The sequence below is a fragment of the Larimichthys crocea genome, chromosome XII (genome assembly GCF_000972845.2).
Source record: "Larimichthys crocea isolate SSNF chromosome XII, L_crocea_2.0, whole genome shotgun sequence".
Taxonomy (NCBI): domain Eukaryota; kingdom Metazoa; phylum Chordata; class Actinopteri; family Sciaenidae; genus Larimichthys; species Larimichthys crocea.
Window position 1 is genome coordinate 16,171,328 of NC_040022.1, and position 23,198 is coordinate 16,194,525.

At 41.4% G+C, this 23,198-nt stretch overlaps 3 protein-coding genes across 5 annotated transcripts; all 3 read right to left on the reverse strand.

Annotated features, from left to right (window-relative positions):
• Positions 1-24: 24 nt before the first annotated feature.
• On the reverse strand, positions 25-6,267 carry sema4e (semaphorin 4e). Of its 2 annotated transcripts, none has more exons than XM_027284789.1 (15): positions 6,167-6,267; positions 4,414-4,726; positions 4,125-4,270; positions 3,717-3,779; positions 3,534-3,632; positions 3,327-3,426; positions 3,117-3,227; positions 2,866-3,017; positions 2,516-2,694; positions 2,238-2,394; positions 1,844-2,066; positions 1,624-1,739; positions 1,357-1,514; positions 1,221-1,273; positions 25-1,046 (listed from the first exon to the last, which is right to left on the reverse strand). In XM_027284789.1, the coding sequence occupies exons 2-15, from the start codon at positions 4,520-4,522 to the stop codon at positions 376-378; spliced, it is 2,337 nt and encodes a 778-aa protein (XP_027140590.1). In that variant the 5' UTR covers positions 4,523-4,726; positions 6,167-6,267; the 3' UTR covers positions 25-375. The 2 variants fall into 2 exon arrangements, with proteins under 2 accessions (XP_027140590.1, XP_010742520.2); XM_010744218.3 differs by lacking the exon at positions 6,167-6,267 and adding an exon at positions 5,696-6,157.
• A 773-nt stretch (positions 6,268-7,040) lies between these two features.
• On the reverse strand, positions 7,041-12,617 carry stap2a (signal transducing adaptor family member 2a). The gene is made up of 11 exons (XM_019262077.2): positions 12,301-12,617; positions 11,339-11,410; positions 11,145-11,264; positions 11,010-11,066; positions 10,770-10,921; positions 10,555-10,686; positions 10,385-10,454; positions 9,656-9,758; positions 9,464-9,559; positions 9,255-9,383; positions 7,041-9,009 (listed from the first exon to the last, which is right to left on the reverse strand). The coding sequence occupies exons 1-11, from the start codon at positions 12,406-12,408 to the stop codon at positions 8,954-8,956; spliced, it is 1,095 nt and encodes a 364-aa protein (XP_019117622.1). The 5' UTR covers positions 12,409-12,617; the 3' UTR covers positions 7,041-8,953.
• A 148-nt stretch (positions 12,618-12,765) lies between these two features.
• On the reverse strand, positions 12,766-23,032 carry LOC104929641 (endophilin-A2). 2 transcript variants are annotated; one of them, XM_019262293.2, is made up of 9 exons: positions 22,815-23,032; positions 19,141-19,209; positions 18,479-18,695; positions 18,183-18,316; positions 17,873-18,031; positions 17,023-17,126; positions 16,514-16,647; positions 16,311-16,367; positions 12,766-15,530 (listed from the first exon to the last, which is right to left on the reverse strand). In XM_019262293.2, exons 1-9 carry the CDS (start codon positions 22,857-22,859, stop codon positions 15,343-15,345), a joined length of 1,107 nt encoding a protein of 368 aa, XP_019117838.1. In that variant the 5' UTR covers positions 22,860-23,032; the 3' UTR covers positions 12,766-15,342. The 2 variants fall into 2 exon arrangements, with proteins under 2 accessions (XP_019117838.1, XP_010742518.1); XM_010744216.3 differs by lacking the exon at positions 16,311-16,367 and having other exon boundaries at positions 15,343-15,530.
• Between the last annotated feature and the right edge of the window lie 166 nt (positions 23,033-23,198).

Genomic DNA, 23,198 nt, shown 5'->3' on the forward strand with positions numbered 1-23,198 from the left:
TGGATACAATGAAACAACACAACGATCAGAGAGACATGGTTTAATAAGATAAAACTAAATCTTTGCATCTAGTGGTTAGAAGTGAAATGGCTCAATTTCAATTATCGTACATTTCGTTGTGACAATCTTTGAAAGTTAATTCATTCTAAAAACAGGATTTACAACAATTTGTACAGAACTAAAATTGTACTAAAATACAAAAAGTGATGCAAAAATTCAAGTGTCTCTTGTAAAAAAACAAAACTGTAGAAGCTTTTGGTGTGTTCATCTGTGCTCACATTTCATAGTCAAAAAACAAAGTTTCAACACCTGAACTGCTGAATCCAATAGTTCTGTCTTTAAACATCTCATTCAACAGTCAATACAGTAACTTTTTCAAATTTCTGACTCTTCATCAAACTGCAGAGATTGCAGATTAACTTTTGAGGTGTCATTCTCCTCCTCTGCAGCACTGAGTGCCGCCGCCGCCGCCTCCTCTCTGGCGTGGTTGTTATTGCTGGTGCCGTTGTCTCTTTCTGACACCAGAGGCTTGTCCTCTGCCAGTGCGAGCCTTGGTGCACCTTGGTAGGTCACGCTGGAGTTTTCACCCCCCTGCTCCCGGGGTTGTTCTCTATTCTTTCCGCAGTTCCAGGGGAGTGGTATGTGACCGTTGTAAAAGTTCCAGGCCAAAAGGGCAAGAAGAGAAACGGCAAGAAGCACGATTGTGGCCTGCAGTCCTGCCACAGAGGGGCCGTCGGTCCGAGCCTCAGGGAGAATCACGTTCCCATCACCAGTGCCAGGACCTGTGCTAACCTGGTACTCTGCCACAGTGGTGGTGTACTCGCCGGTTTTGGAGCGCTCCACAGAGAGGCAGCGGTACAGACCAGTGTCGGAATCCGAGGCGTTGAGGATAAGCAGTCCATCTCGGAGAAGCTGAAGGCGAGGCGCAGAAGTCAGGCGCCTGCCGCCCCGCTCCCAGAAGATTTCTGACAGGCTGGAAGGCGAAAGGCAACGCAGCTTCAGGTTTCCTCCGGGCCAGATGGAATGATTCAAGGGCTTAACAGGATCTGCAAACAAAAACAAAAAAGGTCCCTCAGATGCATTTTCAACGCGCAATCAACCTCATTTATTGTTCTCTGAAGTTTAAGAAGTAGAAAATTCTTTATTTTGAATCACAAAAAATAAATATGTGCTGATCAGACTGAAGTTTTTTTTTAATGTAACAGTCTGCTCTAACTCACCAGCATGTGGGCAAAGAGAGGCATCTCCTTCCTTCACACTTTGGATTAGTTCACTAAAGCAGAAAATGCAATAATTAAAGTTTGGATGTAGCGGATATCAACATGACTTGCTCTACATGTTGGGACAGCTGCCTACCTCTGGGAACTAGAAAGGAGAATGCATTTCCCAGAAACTTTGTCCCAGCCACAGTATGGGTCTCTGGATAGCACACAGTCCATACAGGACAAAGACCTCCCACAGGTGGCCAGCGGTATCTGTACTGCTCCGTAGTCTGAGCCTGCGTAGAGTTGACCCTGTAAACAATGGATCCATCCCACACAAACACAGAGCAATGACAATGATGTATGTGCTTTACCTTAACGCTTGAGTAGTGATTTAATAATTAGACTACAATAGTTTTACCGTGACATTAGAGAATTTCAGAATCTTGATTGACTCCGGAGGCTGGAAGAGTCTGATTTCCTCTATGATGAACATCTCGCCATTGTAGTTCACTGCTTTCAGCAACGTGCCTTCCTCTTTTCATGTAAAAAAAATAGAAACATGCTATATTTAAACACTGACACATATAGACCAGTGCTAGTGACAGTGTGCTGATACAACACTGAACACACACACACACCTGTGCCTATGAACATCACTTCGTACTTCTCGCCATCTGCGGCCTGTGCTTGGTTCACTACGATACGGGTGAATTTTGCTCCTCTTCGCACCATCAGAGGCTTCTCTCCTATTGGCTGGATAACTTGGTCCATGAGGGGCCTATCTTTGATAAATTGAAGAGTCCGGTCTGGGAGGTCCAGAGTCTGAGTTATGCCCGCGTTACGAGCCTCATTGTTTATACACTGGCGCGGGAAGAAGGGAAGGAAAGAGAAAAGAGAGAACAACGGAGTGAGAGGACAAAAGGAATCGGCTTCCTGCTGGGACACTCGTTAAAAAAAAAAAGAGTTTGCCTTTTGAGTTTTGTCTTTGTTTCACACACACGCACACACACGCTGAATAGTGGGCAGACTCACAGCTCCGGGCCGAGGGACGGGGACCTCTCCGCTATACATCACCCATTTAACAAAAGAGGTTTCTACGGGGACTGGGCTCTTGTACTTCCCCTCTGCAAACACTTTGCTGATGTCGGACACGCGGTACGCACACACTGCAGACAGGTCTGATGTGTCCCTGAAACACACACACACACACACACACAGAAAATGTGAGCCAAGTGGTGTGCCAAAGACTATTAAAAAAAGAAACACCCTCCTCCCTCTAAGCACAAACACATTTATATATTCTAACGTACGACTGCGGTGTGAAGACAGCGTAGAACAAACAGTCCTTCCAGGGCCGCTGGGGGTCACACCAGCGGTAAGTGTCCTGGATAATGTACGGCAGCTGAGACTCGAGCACTGGACAGTCCATTCTAGCCTTCAGGAAGGATGTCCATTTCTTCTGCAAGGTCCTCTGACCTCCAAGATCCCCCTTTGGGCACAGAAAGACACCATAATGCCACACGAAACATGTAGAGAAACGGGATGCACAATCAAGCAGCGGAAAAGGCAGACGTAACTGAGGAAGCACTGCTTATATGTTATTGTCGTTTAGGGAAATGGAGCTGCAGTAAATTAGTACGTGCACAGTAAACTCTTTCACCTTGCAGACGCGGGCCACGCGGGAAACCACCAGTTTGTTGTAGCAGTCACACTCCACAGCTGTCTCACTGAAGAACAGGTAAACCTTGTCATCATCTCCCTCCGCGCTCATCTCGCTCTCTGGCATCTCAGCCATGGAAACAAAGTTGGGCTCTGGCGTAGAAAGAAGAAGAAAAAACAAAACATGAATTTTGACTCAGCCACTACTTGCACCTTGCAAAAAAAAACACATTACACACCATCACATCTTACCATGAAGCCAGGAGCTCTTGAACTCGGTGCGTATGGAGACAGGAGAGCTGCGCATCAGGACGGGTTCAGAGCCCAGGAAGTTCATTGAAGTGGCCGAGTACAGGCTGTTTTCTGGCATCACATGACGGCAAACACAGACATACAAATTCATACACATTCTTATTAACTGTTTTTCCTCAACGTCTTATCTGTTGTATAATTGGTACTCACCAAACATGATGGAGGCATATCTCTGGAAAGGATCAAATGGACATTTTCCTTTGCCATCCTCACCTTTCTTCTCAAGAGTCAGCTTTCCATTTGCATACGACTGCACAGACACACATCTTTAAATCTTATATACTATGATTTTGATGAACAAACTATACAGCATCAACAAATACAGTATGGACGAGAGAGCATCTGAATTTATCTTACCATGTAATCACACTCAGGGTCAAAGGCATTGGTTCCACACACATACATCCTGTTATCTTCTGTCTCATGAAGGATCCTGATATAGTTCTTGCAGTCCATCTGGAAATGTGTTTTTAAAAAGCAATGACTACATCTGCTCAATGTGCAATGTGTTTCAAATAGAAGAAGCGAGAAGGAACCAACCTCAGGATCTTTCCCTTTGTTTTTACACCCTTCTTTTTGCTCTTGAGTCACTTCCCATTTGACCTAAGTGAAAAAAGGGTTTGTTACATAGATTTGAAATGTTTCTGCTTTTCAAGGTTGTGCTTTTTTTCTGTTGTTCTGCTAGTTTAGATCTAGTGAGTTGAGTGAATTTATGGTGACGGTCTTTAAGGAATGCCTTTTGGAAATGTTGTTTGTGTCTCTGAGCAGTGAGCTTTAAGGTTGTATTCAGGGCAGAGAGCCAGGTATGATACACAAATCTGCTCTTATAATTTTCTTAGCCCTGGGCCAAGAAAGCTCAGATAAGATATTTCAAAAGTAGCCTAATGCTAACAATTAATGGGCACTGATCCAAAGCAGGAACTGTGTTGTTAACAAAGGTGCTCTTACTGAAGCAAGTTTCTTGGAGACGTCGTTGAGGTCAAGAGCGTACACTGCCTCACTGGCACCCAGCATGAGCAGGCCCAGATCTTCTCTCAACAGCATGGTGGAGTAGTTGAACACTCCCTCTTCACGAAAGAGGAGAGCATTGTCCCCTAAAGACGGAATATGATTGATTAACTCAGTAACCATTAAACCCTGTTCCTCAGTGAGTCAGTCCAAAGCCCCAGACACTATGAGCCAACACAGGCTGACACATTGTAAGCCAAGGTTACACAAGACAGAAAGCAACACTCACTATGATAGGGCACAGATCTACGGGGGACACAATCTAGTGGTGAGTCTTCTTCCAGCGTCAAGGCCAGGGGCAGCAGCCAAAAGACAGTGAGGGACAGCAGCGGATGCATGGCTCTTTTGTTCAAGCAGAGAGGAATTTAGGCTTTATTGTTTCCGTAACAGTCAGTCAAACAGAGGAAAAGACAGCAAGTGGCATCTATGACGTGATGAAGCCTGTTCTGACTGAAGGGCACTGGCCCCTTTACTGGCCCCGCTCAGCAGGCTGTCCATGATGAGATGGATGGCACACACCGAAGAAACAAAGCCGAGGAGGCCTGAAAGAGACAAGGTTGTATGGATATCACAATCAATATATCACCTGATGGAAAAGAAACTTCAAATATGTACGGAAAAACACCAGACGACAACAAAAAGAAGATGTGTGCGAGGATTTAAACATGTGTGACAGAAACAAAGCAAAAACAAAAAACAAAAAAAAAAAAAAAAATGGAGGAACGACCAGAAAGGGTTAGAGCAAGCTAAAGTCAGCGCGGCAGTAATTCTGTCAGCGCCATAGTGATGTTAATGCAGGGCCATGAAAGGCATTCAGCGGGGTGCAGGGATGTCAACTGCAGCTCTCCTGCAGCACCAAACACAAGCACACAATGAGAGATTCACAGAGAGTGCCAAAGGCTGGTGCAGATGAGAGAGCTGTTTCACACACACAAACACGCACACACACACACACACACACACACACACACACACACACACACACACACACAGAGAGAGAAAACATGCAGGTTTGACTTAACATTACCACATTCACCCAGTTACAATCAGCCTGGGCTTGCTTCCTGCAGTAACAGATGTTTTTTTGGTGTGATTCTTCTGCAACCTGCAGAGTGGGTGTGTGCTCTGTGTTTTACTGATGAGCTCTGGCATGTCAGAGAATGAAGCCCTGATGACATGTTTAACATATTTGACTTCAGGGCACAGAGACAGCTTCACTCAACACTTACCTGCACATATATACAGACATATACTGCACCTTGGCTTTTATATTTATGCACTATATGTCCCTCAGCAAGAACAAGCACGTCTGAAAGTTCAATTTGAAGCATTAAAGTTAGTTTAAAATCAGTTTACAGCCTTTTAAGACAAAGCTAGTTCATTGTTTTGGTTAATTTATGTTAGAGTTTGATAGTTTAATGTATTATTGCTACATTTAACAGATTTAGCTTTAAATGTACTGTAGTAGTAAAGTCCACAATCTTAAACACTCCTTAAAGTTACTCACTTACCTGCTCACAGACACGCCCAAACCTCCGGACGCTTCCATGAAAAGAAGAAAAAAAAAAATACTCCAAACACCTGTTTAAGGTTATTTCTAAACTACCACTTCTTCTTTTAACCAACAGCTTGTTAGTTTAACTAACTCGCATTGTTCATAAAGTGTTAAATAAAACCTCACAGCTATCCTCCAAACGAGCGCGGAGATGTTGAACTTTGTTAGCTTCCAGCTTCCTTCAGGTCTGTGTGGGGGGAGGACAAGTGGTGCAGGTTCACTCGTGTCAAACAACCCAGAAAAAGGCGCTGTCTCTGTCCCTGTCTCTGTCTCTGTCTGTCTCTGTCTCCGTGTCCGTCCTCTCAAAGTCACAGCGGTCAGCCGGTATTGTACGGAGCCTCTCTCGGCGGTGAAAAGGATCTGAATAAGCTGCTTCTTGCTCGGGTTGGCCCCGCAGGTCTGTGTGTGTGTGTGTGTGTTTAACCACCTTCAAACTGCAGCCGAGGCGGCGGAAGACGCTGATCTCCAGTCAGATTAAAGTTTTATTGTTCTGCTATAGTTGTATCTGTCGGTGCGGGGCACAGCTGATTCAAGACAAGCAAGGCAAAGGGGATAAATCAGGCTGCAGGGTGTTTATGGGATGGCACCTTTTTATTATCATTATTATTATTATTATTATTATTATTATTATTATTGTTTGAGCAACATGTTCAAACAGAAGTGATAAACCAACGATACCTAGTGGTGTGTTGTGGGAGTTCTCTGTCCTGCATGGGGTCTTATAATGGATTATCATGTTGTCACCATATCTGAATAATGTTGCACCAACACAGACACATAATGTCTAACTTTATAGTTAATCATGCTGTGTATATATAAATAAATAAATAAATAAATGGGTCAGAATCACTTTGCTGGGTACACATATGACATAAATACAGCTGAAGCAAAAACCACAAGTTCGACGGGTAAATAAAAATCATTTAAATATTAAACTACTATGTACAGATAAAAAATATATTCTGCAAAATATGTATCCCAAGGGTTCTGTGAAGGCTGTTAAATAGTACTGGATTAAATTGGATTAGACTTCAAGACAGCAGTTCTTGATTGACACCGTTTTTTTTATTATTATTTGTTTTTTCAGTTTTCAAATTTCACAAATCAAAATAAGAAAAGACAAAATAAATAAAATAATGTTTTTTTGTAAAAAAAAAAAAAAAATGAAAAAAAGACGTTTACACACTCTAAAAAGAAAAATGTATCCTTGTAAAAATATGAAAATAAAATATGAAATATAAAAGAAAAAAGGTGTATTGGTTTTTTTTTGTTGTTCGTTTTTTTTTTTTTTTTTTTTTTTTTTTTTTTTTTTTTTTTTTTTTTAAATTGGACCCAAGTTTCCACTGAGTGGTAGAGGAAAGGCCACCAAATAAATAAAAAAAAACACAAAACACATGTCCTTGTTTCAAAAATGATCTAATCTGAACATGGAGAAATACTTGATTCTTAATAAATGTATTTAAGTGTTTGTAATGTAAGATGATGATGAATGAAGGAAAAAGGACAAGAGGGAACTAAAAAAAAAAGTCAAAAATTTCTTTCCATCTTTCTGTGGTAAACATTAACAAGACTTGATTATGGGTCATATTTAAAAAAACAGGACAGATTGTCCAGCATCATCTCTAATCATTCACAGTATTGATTAATTCCGACATTATCTAATAACTAATCATTATCTAATGTCCTTATTCAGTTTCATCAATCATCATTCAATGACTGGGTCCTAACAGCCTGACACTTAGGAAACACAAACAATAAAATAAATAGTGCACAATTCATTTACAACAAGGACACATCACATCCATGCAAAATGATTTAATGCCCTTGATATCTAACAAACACTATTCTTTGATAGTGATCAAGTAGACACAACACGTCATGTACAAACATACAAGAATCCGCTCATTGTAAGAAGATCACAGTTTGTTACTAGTACTCAGACACTTCAAATCTGCAAGGACTGGCAAAAGGTCCAAAAAAATTCCCACGTAAAAATACTTGTTGTTGTTGTTGAGACTTCAGATCTGTAATAATAAATCATGAGTTTGTTATTAAAGGTAGGGAGGTAGGGTGTGGTGTAATACTGTGATATAGCCAACGGTATTTCAGGTTCGGTCTGCAACATAAACAGGTTTATGCCAAGTGTTTAGTCATTGTGTTAACACCCAAAGGCTTCACCCTCCTAATGTTTCTGTCACTTTAGTTGACAGCCATTCCACTAGAGGGCAGCGTCACATGTAAATACAGCAGATTGGGTTTCTTGAAGAGGAACAGAAATCACCTGGAGTTTCCAGGCAGATCTGAGCACTGGTGAGTCATAGCACCAACACGTACACAGTAGCAGAGAAAGAGGAAACACTTTTTTAAAATAACAAGCACCAACAGTACAGTTAAAGTTGAGTCATACATGAGCCACAACAGTGTCATTGAATCAGCGATACATTAATGGTTGCTTATCAATTACAAATAGCACTCGGAGAGCAGCAGGCAGAGATTGTGCAGTTTACAGTTTTTAGGGTTTTTTTTCCACTCATGTTTCATGTAATGAGGTGAATGGAGAGAAATGCTGAGCAGCAACTTGAACTGCAAATTCACTTTTAGAACAGATAAAGTGCCTCAGGTCAGAGGTGGTCGCTCTGGTGTTGATCTTCAGAGTCTGTGATTTGTTTGTTCTTTAGTCTACAGTGTTGCAACAGTAACATTAGCAGCTCGGTCGGACGGGGAGGACGCTCAGACTGGAAAACATCAGGCTCAGTTGGTGGTCCGGCACGTGTTTGTGCATCTCCAATAGATCTTAGCTGCCAGTTGTATTGATTTGTTGTTTTTGTGGACTTTATTCTAAAGGAAAATCATTTGGCATCTTTTTTTTTTTTTTTTTTTTTTTTTTTGCTCAGAGTCAGTTTGTAAACAACTTTACACAAGTGGACAAAGCACTAGTGAATTGTTACCCCAACCAAGGCAGCATTCAATGAGGTTTAATGAACCTAATCCAGTGTTTACCAGTCCATTTCCACAAAGTCCACAACCATGTAGCAAAGACCAAAAGAGTGAAAATCTGAATATTTTGTATCTCCCTATGAGAAAGTGGCGATATTTGTTGTCCCTTGTCTTCCACCTAGAAGGCACAGGATGAATACATAGCTGCGGTGAGACGGGGTTTGGCACTGATTGAGATTGAGTATGCTGTGACAGGAAGTTGTTCCTTATGAGTAAGTCACTCCTGACTGGCTCGTCTCTTTTCCAGCTTCATTTTGAGCTCCTCGTTGAGTGCTGTGGAAACAAAGAAGAACACACTGGGTCATTCCCAGTAACTAACACCTGTCGTCTTGAGGACTTGAGTGCACATTCAAATGCCATCGTGTAGTAGGCAAGTGCACCCCATGTCCACTTAACCCGCACTTCAGAGCCAAGTGTATCCCACAGTTCACTACTGCGCAACACCAGTTCAGCTGTTGAGAGTAATGCACCTATATGTTTATCTTATGCAGCAGGTAAGATCTGTATTATCTACTCACTCTGTGTAAGAGGTGATGGGGAGAGGATGAGTCGTCTCATTGGGTTGGTGGGCGAGGCCGGCACTGGTGAGGTCAGGATACGGCGGTCAGGCGCAGGAGACCTGGACAGAGGGCTGCTAGGCCAACGATCTGCACCAGAATGAAAGCGGGGATCATTGTCGGCGTCTGCCAGACACTGTCTGCATGTTGTTTGTGAGGCTGAGACAAACCTTGTTTTGGAGGCAGGGCGGGAGCCCTTGGCAGGGGGCTAGAGGGGGCAGTGTGAAGGATCCTTTCTCCGTTCTCATCATTGGCTGAAACGTACGCTGATCAGACAAACAGAGTTTAGTCTCATCACTAGAAAACATAATTAGACAAAAAAAAACAACAATCTGAGAACGTGTGATGCACAGTTGCCTCACTTATATTCTCTTCATAAGGCTCCTCCAGTAGGAATGGCTGTAGAGCTCCTGCTGTCTTCTCCACCAGAGCGTCGATGACCTCATGAAGGTCAGCACAGGGAATCTGGAAGAGGAAATCACAAAGCATTTCTCATATCTGTCTTCAATATTTCTTCTTCTTCAAAACAGTTTTGGTTCTTCAAATGCAAAAAGCCTTTAGAAAATACATGAATCTGTCACCTAAGAGACCGTTTAATCTGAAAGCAAACAAGGCAGCTGTATATTTGACTTCCATCTTAACAAATCTGTTATATGATATCTATATTTTCAAATATTTAACCCCATAAACAGTAAGCACCCATCCAATATGGCTGTTTTTGTATTTTGTATACTATTATTAAAGAGATCAGGCATTAGCCAATGATGTGACCTATCAATATAAAAAACTATTCCTTTAATAATATTAGAAATGTATATGATACAAAATGTTTTTGCAATCAGTTACTCAAGTCTTAGTGCCACATTAATCCTATGTTACCTACATTTAAATGGATTCTGATGACACACTGTGTGGTATACAGAAAATAAACCCGCTAACATATTATCAGCAGACACTTAGAATAATGTATCTGTATTATGAGAGAAAACCTGAATCCATCCCTAACCTGAGGTTTCTCCTGTAAAAACATATTCATGATATAACATTAAACACAAGTTAATATATAAGTAAATCCATTCTTATTCACTTACAGGATTTTCTACATCAATGACATAACCACCTTGGTCCCTCTGGGTCACACGATAATGTCTGAACACTGACCTGGAGGAAGAGAGACAAAGCTTGTAACGTTTGCAGTGAATGTTGTGTCTGTCGATGAGATTTGCAGCTGTGGTGTACAGATGTTCAGCAGGTATTTTACCCATTGAGGTCCTGCCGAGTAGTGACAGCCAGCGAGCAGCCGTCTCTCCCCGGTCGGAGCAACATGTTGCCACAGTCTGGGTGTCTCTCTAAAAGGACTTCAGCCTCTGTTCGAGACACCGGTCGAAAACACCTGCATGCAACACACACGCAGACATATTAATACAGGGATACACACACTCTAAAAGTGCTACAGTACAGAGGAGGAGAACTCACGGTGGGATCTCTCCCACTAAAGGCACAGAGAGGGGGGACGGAGGAGCACGCGTGGGAGTGCGAGTTCTCCGCCTGGACCTCTCTTTGTCCACAACCTCCCTCAGCATCTGCAGCTGGCCAGGCAGCAACGTGAGACAGGACGGGACATTCAGCTGTGATTGAAACAGAGGAGAGAATATTTAGTACAAGAGAGCGACAGATTGGTGGAGGGATGCAGGCGTGCAAAAGATGAATATTTACATCTATAACGGAGTAGAGGAAACCTTTCCACAGCTCCCTTGATTCCAAGTTAGGTGCCTGAAAAAGACAACAGCCCTTTTACACCTTGCAAATGTGTTCATTTTAATTCCATGTGTGTGTGTTGAGGGGCATTACTGTGAGTTTGGTCTCCCCATCCTTCATGCGCAGGATGAGCCTGGCTGCCTCCAGGTTCCTGTCACGACTGCAGTCGTCCTTCAGGGACACAAACCCACCGAGGTCCAGCCTCTCCACATACTGTAACACACACAAACATGTTTGAACACACTATGATGCACAAAAACAAACAAACAAAACAGTCTGTAACTTACATGAGCGTCCTTGGCATTATTGAAGAAATACAAAGAATTCCCACACAGGCAGGTCCATAGTCGCCTGGATGCCTGTCACACACAGACATAAACAGACATGTAAAATAATAAGGTCTGCTGTGGTAACAACAGAGCTGGTTTTTTTCACATCTGTGTAATGGATATTTCCTCTTTTTATCACTCCCACATATCCTGTCCCAAGAGATGGATAGGGAGTGAGCCACAGCTGCTGTCAATCTGTGTCCATGGATCAGTGCAATACTCCACCTGAGCCAGGCTCACATTACACGTCTATATTCCATTAAAATGAGTCTAATGAGAGAGGAAGGGCCCAGGAGGGTGGGGTGGGGGTGTATATTATTCTTTGTCACCTCACATATAGAAATAAAAACAACAAGAGAAATAATTATTGATGGATATGTCTTTTTTTTATTTTTTTACAGGTGCAACTTTGCATTTGAGATATTGGAAAAGCACTTCAGGGATCTGACTGTCAGAACAATTCTGTCAAAATAAAGAGTATTTCCCAGAGTCAGCAATGAATTCTGGGCGATGAAAAAAAGCTTAGCAGACATCCTGTATGTGACATAGATGTCTAGTTATTAAGATAAGACATACAGACGCAAATCCCTTATGTGATGTGATTTGAATTGACATGCAGTGTTTTGACAGCAATCGGGTTTCCACGATTCATACGTCGCGATTTGCTTCCTAAATTGTTGCATGTCAAAATCTTGCAAAATCAAAACTAAACGTCTGAACTGATCTATGATCCATAATGTGAAACAATCCGGCACCGGCTCCAGTGGACAGCCTCGCCCATTCTAACACAATGAGGAAGTTGACAGCTCGCTGGGAATGGTGGGATCAGCCGGTGTGTATGCACACAGACTGACCACCGCTGTCCACCAAGCATGCATCGGAGACAACATGGCACTTGAGCTGCATCGTGAAGAACCTACCTTTTCTTTCGGTCCTCGCTTCTCCAGGTATCCTTCATAATAGCAGGGCGGGAGCTGCGCCCGGGGTCCCCCTGGCCCGGAGCGCTGCCTGATGGGTGCAGCCGCCATGAGTGTCGCTGGCTGGGCACCGACCGAGGACAAAGGGGCGCTGAGTAATTCGGGGGGGAGTGACACGCCTTCCCCGATGAGATAGTGCCGTGGCTATAATCCAACAGCTGGGTGCTGAAGCCTGCTGTGTCTGGGGATCATGCAGACGGGTGGCTGTGCAGATACAAATTTGATGGTTGTGGATTAATGTCCGAGAGATAGAGATGTTTGAGCAAAAAGGAGCAATTGTGGAAGAATCAGAAGAATCAGATCACACTTCTATGATATTTTCTCATATCTAATCATTAAATTATACACATTTAAAAACAGTAAACCAGTTACAGGCCTGTTATTATCTGTATAAAGACACACTGGGAGCCAAATTACTTAATATTTATTTGAAGAAGCGAACGAACAGCATCCATTCCCCTTTTACATAGTAACAAAAATATACAATACACAGAAGATTACATTTGGTATAGAGGTAATCCATATATCCTAAAGATAATCCAGGATAATCCCACTTTTAGTCTCCCCACAGTGTCACAGTTACAAAAATAAGGCATTGTGGAAGACGCAGAAAGCTGTAATGAAGACACATGCAAGGCGGTTACATTTTTACACAGAAAGTTCCTTTAACGTTGGGTATAATAAAGTAGAGCTTAAACATCTGATAATACTTCATTCATCAATATTAAGGTGAGACACCTATAAAGGTTGGGAGCCATCACAGAATGTAGTGTAGCAATCAATGTCAGCTGCAGCATTTGGACAACTCTTTCAGCAGCACATAAAAATTGATCTCAGCCCTTTTGTTCCACATTATTCATCATCAATATTATACAAACTGAATTAATAGCTTGACCTCAACCCCTGACCCTCCTTCCCCTCTCAAACTCCAGCCTTTTGATTTAGTGTAATGAGGCATGCAAACCCACACCTGAACCACACAGCTATTGCTCAGAACAACCAAAGCCCCCGGGGTATGATACATAACATGAATAAGATGCAGACATAACGTTTAAGACACACATACTATAATAACAATGAGATTATTCCTCATATGGACTAGGAGACTGAGCTCTAGAGGCACCATGGGATTGGGATGGGGCAGATAATGAGAAAAAAGGGGGTAGGGGCATGGGGGCAGGTGGTGAATAAAGAGCAATGGGGGAGGGAGGGCATAATCCACCGCTGTGCACCCTTCTCTGCTGAAAAAGACCTGTCTGTTCCGCTCCCAGTTTAAACAGAGACGGGAGGGATGAGTGGGGCGGGGAGGCGGTCTAACAAGGGGATCATGACAAGGGGAGAAAGTTGGCATTTTAGTGAAGAGCACAAACCCTCAGAGTTCATAGCCACCTTGTAATAGGCTTAATTGAAACTGAAACCGGCTATTGTGAATTGCCCTTCCTCATTATCAGTAAATTCTGTACACAATAGTTTGGAGATGGCATTTTCTGTCAGGTCTGGTGCACAGTTTCAGCCTGAAAACTGACGCAAGGTACAAACACGCCCAATCACACATCAGATTGATTTCCATGCTCCAAATTATAGGTTAGAGTACAAAAGCCAAGCTTACCCCAGCGCTATGGGGGGAAAACAAATCACAGACTGAAAATACATGGACAAACAGTTTGGGTAAAAGCCTACAAAACAATGTGAGTGACACTGCCAGCAGCATCAATAGAGCCTGAGAAAATAGAGGAACTGAGAGATGCATGCTTGTTTGGCTTTGGTACGATGCTGCAAAATGTTTGGGGTGGGGATGGATAACGTTACATCGTTGTGGGTTGCATTGTGATAGAAACAAATGTCCACTTTTATTATTTAAAATATGAAGTAAATTGATGTTTAAAAAAAAGGGGGGAAAAAAGAGGGAAAACAACATGTCTGGATATTATCATCTCAAGTAATTTGGCAGCACTGTGTTTCCTTTTAATGACAAACAGCATCCTCATTCAGTTTGGGAATTTGTGCAACGTTTCTTTGACATGAGGTCTAAGAGAAGAAGGGGGTGGAGTGTAGTGAGAAAAACGTAAATTAAATCATTGACAACTTAACAATTAGTGTGATAAAGATTATAGAACTTAGTAAATTCATGGCTGCCCTACAGCTCTTTGGAAATCATCTATTAAAACAGCTTTTACTGTCTCAAATAAGTTTGTAAAACTGCCTCACAGATTCTCCATTAAAACATAAGACAAGCCCCTGAACAGGAACTTGGTTAAGAGATAATAGAGAGGCCACATGACAGTGCCACTTTAACAAATAGCTAATAAAAAAACTCAAGTGCCACCAGGTGGCAATAGAGGATAGTCTCAAACATCAACAAAAGGCAGCAAGTTCTCCATGTTGACTCTTAACAAGTCCATGGTCACAACAGTACTTAAGCCTGATGGCAGCGGAGTGAAAACTGGGAGTGTAGAAAACAGCCCTAAGAAGAAAGCATGCGTATACATGCATGTGTGTAGTACCAATATGAACAATACACAGAACAAGAAATGTCCTCTTGTGAATACAGAATAGGTTTAGAATAGGAGAATAAAGTACTTGCACTTCTTAGCATTCATAGATACTACTGGACATTCTGTTGGTCCTTCTTCATCAGTCCCGGTGATGGAGGTGTAGTGTACAAAGTGCACAGGTGCATAGAGAATGAATACAAGGACTCAGGATATGTTAAATGCACCCGCACATTAAGCCATCATTTTTCTGATTTATCAACTTCACGCTGTCCTGACTGTTAAAACTCTATCAAATCTTGGCATAATAATAAAAAAAAGCTCTTTCCTCAAATAACTCAAAAAAAAAATTATAAAAAAAAATAAGTCCCTGTCTCAAGATGTTTACCCTTTAATTATAATTTAAAAAAAGATATCTTTCGATTACTGAGTCAATCATCCGCCCCCCTTTTCATCCTCTCCATCCTGCTGCCCGCTTCTTGCCTGGCTGTTTTCAGTGTGGCAGAGGCACCACCACTTCAACGTAGTTATTGGGGAAGAATCCCGTTCTGCCCCGCAACATTCCCTCGAACCAGTTCTCGTCGATTTGTCTGACCAAGGTGATGGTGTCGCCCTCGTGGAAGCCCAGCTCTCCTTCGTTCTCTGGCTCAAAGTCATACATGGCTTTACAGCATGGCTCAGCTGAAGATAGAGACACAAAACAGTCGAGAGATGGAGGAGGGAGAAAGAACAAATACTGTCATTTTTAGTGAGAAGAATATTTCACAATTTCCCTTCAACAAGATTAGTATGTTCTCCTTTAAAAGGATTTCATTAGACACAGCTTGTCACCAGTATGTTTCCAGTAGGACGCTAGAATAAACCATAAAAGGAGTCCATAAAACAGGAAGTTTATAAGTTAGTCATCAGTGTGGTGAGGGAGGATGCTTCTGAAGCTCAATCAATCTACCAGTATGTTACATAACTAAGCCATTTTATTCCAACTATGATTTAATTTTAGGCCTAAGACTTTTCACATTTACTTTCTCTTGTGTTAGACTCGAGAGGTGAACAACATTAGATTCACCCTCCAACTACATCTGTTGACATGAAGCATGTGGCATGTTGCGATTTTTCTTGAGGTTCAGAAGCTTCACCAGTCAGTGAACAAGCTGTCAGATACATAGAATTCAGAACAAACATTTTTGTTTTTAAGATTTGGTTGATTAAAACAACACACAAAGTCAGATTGCTGAGGATCTATACATCTGCAGCTTCGGTCAAAGAGAGTAACATTCACAGTGACAAGCCCCGTCTTGTTCTGGGAACCTGACAGACTGGACAAACACCATTCAGCAGTGTTAGTTGAATACTTTACCATCACATGAACATGCATATGCCTCTCTGCCACACAAACGTGCAACAGAGTGAAACTTTCTAGTTCTGTGTAAGTGACACGTCATCTTCATCTCTCTGACTCACGTGGTCTGTTCTTGATGGAGGCTCTTTGGAAGGATGGAGCAGGATATTGTGCTGGGGCTAGTTAATGTCGCAGAAGGAAAGACACATCAGTCTTGAGAATGAGATTGACGTCCTCCCTGACGCGTCATCTTGGGAGTAGGCCGCACACACTCGCACAAACATTCAAACACAGCTCTCATGAAATATTGAAAAAATAAGCTTACCCGGAGAGTAAGCTGGAGGGCTTGCTGCGGCTGGTGAGTATCCTCCGTTAGAGTTTTCTAACTCTCCGTAATCGAAGGCTGGTCTGGGTTTGGGTGTGTATTTCTGCCTTGGACGCGAGTGAGCTTCAGTCACTCTGTACACGATCAGAACAGAAAATGGGACCTCTCTGAGCTCACAAGTAGGCGATGCAATAATACAGACAAGCTACAATCCAATTACTACAAATGAAGGTTCAAAGCAAGACAAATCTACTTTGTTTTATGTTATTCCAAAGTAAAATTGATATATAATTTCTGTTGTGGAGGACAGATATCACAACGAGCTGTGCTACAAAACTAAAGACACATAATTGGTTGTTGGCATCAGCTACTACTTGACATTCTTTACTTGTTATCAAATGAGTAGAAGATAATATGGTACTGCTGAATCATCCCTCATCACGGACCAGAGGGCACAGCCTCAACATACAAAAGGCATGCCATCTTCCACAAACAGTCATAGCACTGACCTTTGGCTCAGTTTATCAGAAAGCTCCTCTAGGATCTGCGCAGCCTGTCTGTGGTACTGCAGCATCGACTCCACAAAAGAAGACAGCTGACTCACCTGCTCCACCTACGTGCACAGAACACAAAACCTATTTTAAAACCATGCACAGAAACAGAAACAGTAACCCTTCAGAGCAGTCTTCACTGGTTCAACCATTTGAATGTCCTCATCATTACGCCAGTATTGGTCATAACAATAACTTTACTCAAACAGATCGGAAACATCTCTTCATGGCAGGTATGAAAACGGTAAATACTAAACAAACGGGTTTGACGAGGTCGCATTACTGCAAGTCACTGTAGAAAAGAAACAAAACAGGTATGTCACCTGAAACAAAATGTCCTCAAAGACGTGGTGTTCTAGCTGGGAAACTTTCTCCAAAATGCACATAAAAAAATATATAATTACAGAATATGCCAACTCCATCTGCTTAAGTCACAAATAGTTTTAATAGAATCAGGTTGTATTAAATGTATTTCTTCTGTTCACTACACTGAAAACTAATGTTGTTGGACTTGAATCAAACCGCTTGGCACACAAATGATGTCTTGGCAAAAATTTGATTTTCACAGCTCCCCAAAAAATTTCTAGGATTAGGATTTATGTATTTGTACATCTTCAGTCTCTGAGGAAAACTACACATGATTATAAAACTTCTGCTCTGCTAATGTATAAAACCACATATTCAGGTGACGCAGTATTTCCACAGGCAAAACAACAGCTTCACTATCATATCATTTTGATGCTACAATGACGCCCTAATGTTCCATTTGCAATGCAAAGTGAATAAGTTTCGTCAACATGCTACTCACATCCGTTTCCAGCAGGTTGTGCATGGAGCCTTCAGCCATTTCTTTTGACTCGTGGAACTTCTCGAGGGCCTGTCTGATCTCTTCATCTGGGATTTTACCTTGACGTTTCTTTTTGTAATCGTAGTCCAGACGCCGGCCCTCAAGCTTCTTCAGGTGGTGCTAAAGGAGTGAAAGGAGTTGGGATTGGGAGGATGGTGTTTCATAGATGATATTACATGAAGTACTGTCATATCTGAATTATACAGACTGCAAAGCTATGAGTCAATGCCTGGCCTGAATATGCAGAAGCATACTACCTCTTTGACTCTACCTGAATGTCTTTGATGTCCTTCTCAGCGACTCCCTGCAGTGGGTCAATAAAGTTCTGCTTCACGTCAATATCCAGAGAGTCCTTGATTTCAGCCATTCTCTTCATTGAGTCCCCAATGTCTATTAGAGCTCCACCTGTAGCACACAGGCAAAATACCAGCATTAGGGAGTGTGTGACAATGTGAGGCATGTTAACAACAATTATCACTGGCAAGACTAAAACATACAAAATACAACAACATAATAATATAAGTAGATGCACTGGCACCTCTCCTCTATTGTCTACACTGTTCTTACCAAAGTTGGTCTCCTTGCCCATGTCACATCCATACTTAGTCATGCACTCTCCCAGGAGGCCCTCAGGCTGGGGATAGCCCGGGCTGTTCACCTGGCCACGGATTTTGGACACTGTATTGAGCATGGAAAGCTTGGCTCTTGTTGCCGGGTTGGGCTGGAGGTACTCTGATGTTTTAGTGATGACTTCCACCACTGCTTTGCTGGTAACATCTGCTCTCTGGTGGTGCAGGTTAGAGAGAGACAATGATTAAAAATCTTTTTAATGTCTAATTATTTTAGTTAAACAGTAAGCCCTGGATGCAAATGTAACAAATTACAAAACTGTACTACAGTATGAAGTATAAATATTAACTAAGGTGAAAAGCTGCTTTACATTGTGATTATTGACATCTCACATTAGGTATAACCTAGTTTTTGTAGCAAAGAGTTAAGAGTATACGTATTGCTTAGTCTCTACATAGTCAATGAAGGGTAACCCTTCATACAAGTCTATTGAAATTTTTCAGTGGAACCTCGTAAAGCGTATCTAGTTTTTTTGTAGTTTAAGGTGTTGCATAACATCGTTCATCAATGTAGGGAAGTGGGAATTTGTTCCTGTTTCCAGTTCAATAGAATTAATCTGTGTGCCACAAGATGTTATTATTAAATGTTTGTAATGTTACCCTCTCGAGGTCCTTGAAGTCTTCATCCAGTTTGGTTCCCTCTGCACCTCCGACCTTCTCACTCACCAACTGTGAACACAGAACAATCAGAGAAATAATTATGTTCAGATATTCGACATTATTCTCAGGGATGATTAACTAACTTTACAATCTACCAGGGAAGTAATGGTTCTGAAACCACGTCACAAATGTTTCTCGCAGTTCCGTGCTCCAGTGTCGTGGTACCAGCTGTATTTTGTGATGGAACAGAAACTGAAGAGTTATTCCCTCGAATGTTTTGGCAGTGCACCATCAGCCGTAAATATAGAATCTTTTATTTATTTTTACGTGTGCAGGTATATATTGATGTAGATGTGATGTAGAAATTATATTGCATGGATGCATGTATGGAATGGTAATAAAAATGAAAAAATACGAGATCTAAAAAAAAAAATAATAATAATAATAATAATAAGAATAAGAAGGAATAATAATAAATATATAGGTTAAATCTTCATGGATCAGAAATTCACAATACAGTCATAACTGATCATGTTTACAAGTCAACAGAGGTGTCTTTTATATGTATATGTGGCCATACTCTAGAGAGAATAATGTTGCAGGATATAAGTATATGATCTACTCTGGAGCTGCTCAGGGATCAGAGGAAGGAATACTTTAGCAGGGCAAAAACTTGTTGTCAAACAGGCTTAAACCAGACTATCACAACCACACTGCTCGGTTTCCAAACTGTAATGGACATTTAATATCTTCCACCATTTGCTTTTTTTCCGGGCTCAGTTAACACAATTCTCAAATTCCAAGTCGTGCCCATGTTTTCCATTAGTGAAGGAGCCTCCTGAATTCTGCAGAGGGGAGTGAACTCTAAAAACTGGACTCTCCTCTGTACCGAGCGCCTCTGTTCCATAAGGAATTATACTTTTTCACATTTTTCCATCAGGTCAGCGCACACAGTGCAGTTTCCTACTCTAGACCAACTCCATGGATACTTTTACTAAACACACATGCTATCCTAATCTTGCTCTCACTCACTAATTCATAGGCTCACACAAGCCACACTGACTACATTCAGCATTTCTCATCCAGAGAAACAAACTCTAAAAACCCTGTACCCCATGGCTGGCAGGCCAAACAGAGACTCATTGTGCGTGTGAGTGTGTGCGCGTGTTTTCTCATTTGGTTCGACTCAGTGCAGCTGTCTGCACCAGACTGCACATAAAACTCTATGACCAGATGGATCAATCAATCTCTCTAGTTCATATAATACACAGTTATTTTGTGTGAAAACACTCACTGATTCTGAAAATGCCTTATGCACTGATTGCCAACTGGGATACAACTCAGCCCCAAACGTTTCCTAATTATGAAGTCTAATAGACTCCGTTTTAATTGCAATTAATGAATCTTTTGGTACCAGGTGTTTAGTTGTGATGAGTAGATGTGTGAAATCCACAGACTTTCAGCAACCCATCTGCTTGACTAATAACCCTTCCCATCCCAGTCCAAAGATGCCATTTAATCTATTTAAAAAAACTTGACTTTTAGGTGTACCTAACTGATATTTTGCTTTAGGTTACCTTTTGGTACACAGAAGTGTTGAAAGCTTAATATGGTTTAAAAAAAAACAACAAAAAAACAGGTTTCAGATTTGGCAAAGAGTTGTCGTGGAGTTGAGGGCTCTTGCCTGGACAAGAAGTGCGTGTGGGTTTGAGTCTTTGATCGATGTCAAAAGCAAGATGTGTAAAAAGATGTGGACTAAAATGAAACAGCGGGTGAAGAGCAATAAATAGCACATGCACGATGTCAGTAACTTAGCTGATGATTACTCTGTTAAATCATTGATCGATTCAAGTACATTTTTATGGCAGTATGGAATCCACCCTCCTCTAATTACCCTCCTCCTCCACCCTGTTTTCTTTGTCTTCATAGCCTGTATGGAAAGGTGTAACACCTGTTAGCTGTGCCTTATACTGTGTTTTTACAGCTGTACTTTATGTCCCAATAGCAATCCACCTGCACAGCTTATGTTTTGCATAAACTCATACAGAATATAACATTCCTGCACACTCGCTCCTAGTTCATTATTATCAATGTCTTGTCAACAAACTGACTAAATTCATGTCAACCGGATTAATTAAGGAGCTGGTTAGGGCAGAGCGTTCACATTATTAGGATTCCTCACTAAGCAGGGAGTGGTCACTTACATATCGCACGTGTTATGGTATAGTATGTTAGACCAAAGCGAGGACCTGTAAAGGACAGGTGTCATCAACACACAGCCCACTGGTTTTGCAGGCTAGGTCTTGTTTTGCTTTGTGTTTGTGGTGGCGGCGGCTTCAACTTTTAACTTCTTTAAAGAGCCAATAGTCGTATTTATTTATTGAAGAAAGATGAGCGCTGTTTGGATTTTAACATCACAACAACACAATTCAATTAATCCAAGCAACTAATGCCGGGCTGTGATCCAGATATACAGACCACTGTCAATCTGGCAGACAAACATCTGACTGATTTTAAACACTTAGTTTAAATATTTGACTTGCTTCTCTACGCGTCCAGACCCATCTGGTGTCACGATTAATTAGTGCTTTTGTTTTACATGCTATGTCTGTCACACTGACTATAAATGTCACAAGAAAACTTATATTCTGAAATGAGATGTTCAGCAATGAAAACAGCATCACAGAAGATAAAGAGAGAGGGTATATGATAGTAAATAATGATTTGGTGCCTCTTCCTTTATTTGATCTAAATCATTGATTTGAGATCACTGATGGACTTTTCTTTAATAACATCTGGAAGGTGTGAGCCATAATATCATCCACAAAGATGAGATCGGTTCAGATGAGGTCAGTTTAGGTCTATATTTGAAAATACAGTAGATACTTACAGCTGAGTGATGACAGCATTTTTTTTTTTTTTTTAAATGAATCATTGCACAAACATGTCGTGTGATTTGAACTATGGTCTCACCACAACATATTGGTCAACTTGTGTTGAGACACTGTGCAATCCAACATGTTAGAGATAACAACAACATGAACCGAACACGAGGGTTTAAACACATGACTGATGGATCTACCTGCTGTTTAACTTGACAACAACAAAAAAAACACAAAGAAAACTGAGCAACACCCACCACATACAGAAACTCCATCAAGCAGGACACTCGCTCTTTTAATACTTCTTATAAACGTCGGCACATTGGCGTCAATCTTACACTTTAATGTTATATTAGTGAAAATTCAGATATACAATCTACGTAGATAGAAACTTGGCTGCAAACTCGGGACAAATAACCAACCGAAAGGAAACCAAGTGCTGCAGTAGCCAAGTTTAACGTTTAAACGTTGGTTTTTAAATATGGTTAGTTAGCTATAAACGTTCGATTAACGTTAAATTAACGTTATATTAACGTTGACGTTACGGCTGAACGTTGTACCTGTGAGCCACAACGCAATTGACAGTTGTTTGGTGAGTTTAATAGCAGTTATAGCTCGTCGTATACTTTTTAAAAACGTTTCACACACGACACACTTTATAAATTAGCCAGTTAGCTTGAAGCTAGCGCAATTAAACTCGCAATAAAAGTAACGATGGTGTTAGCTGAATTAGCTAATGCTAAGCTACCGGCCAATGTTTAAAAAAAAAAAAAAAAAATGTCGCCCGTTTACCTGACTCGCTTTGTAAAATTGCTTCTTAAATCCCGCCACGGACATCTTGCACCGTCAGTGTTTCCACCTGGACCTCGACGGAGGGAAACTAGTTTTTTCGAGTAGTTTCTGTGGGTTTTGTAGTTTACAGCACGGAGAGCAGCCCCGAACACGTCTTCAAACTTTGCACCGTAGATGTGAAACTTGCTAGGCAACCACAAGTTCCTGGCCGCAGCTCCGTGTGGGAGGCTCCGTCCTGCTGGATGAAGTGGGTCAAAACACACACACACACACACACACACACACACACACACACACATTCTTCTTTCTCAGCAAAATGTCACAGTGGATAAACTGAAACTGACTTTAGCTGACAACTTTTTATTTTATTTTATTTTATTTTAA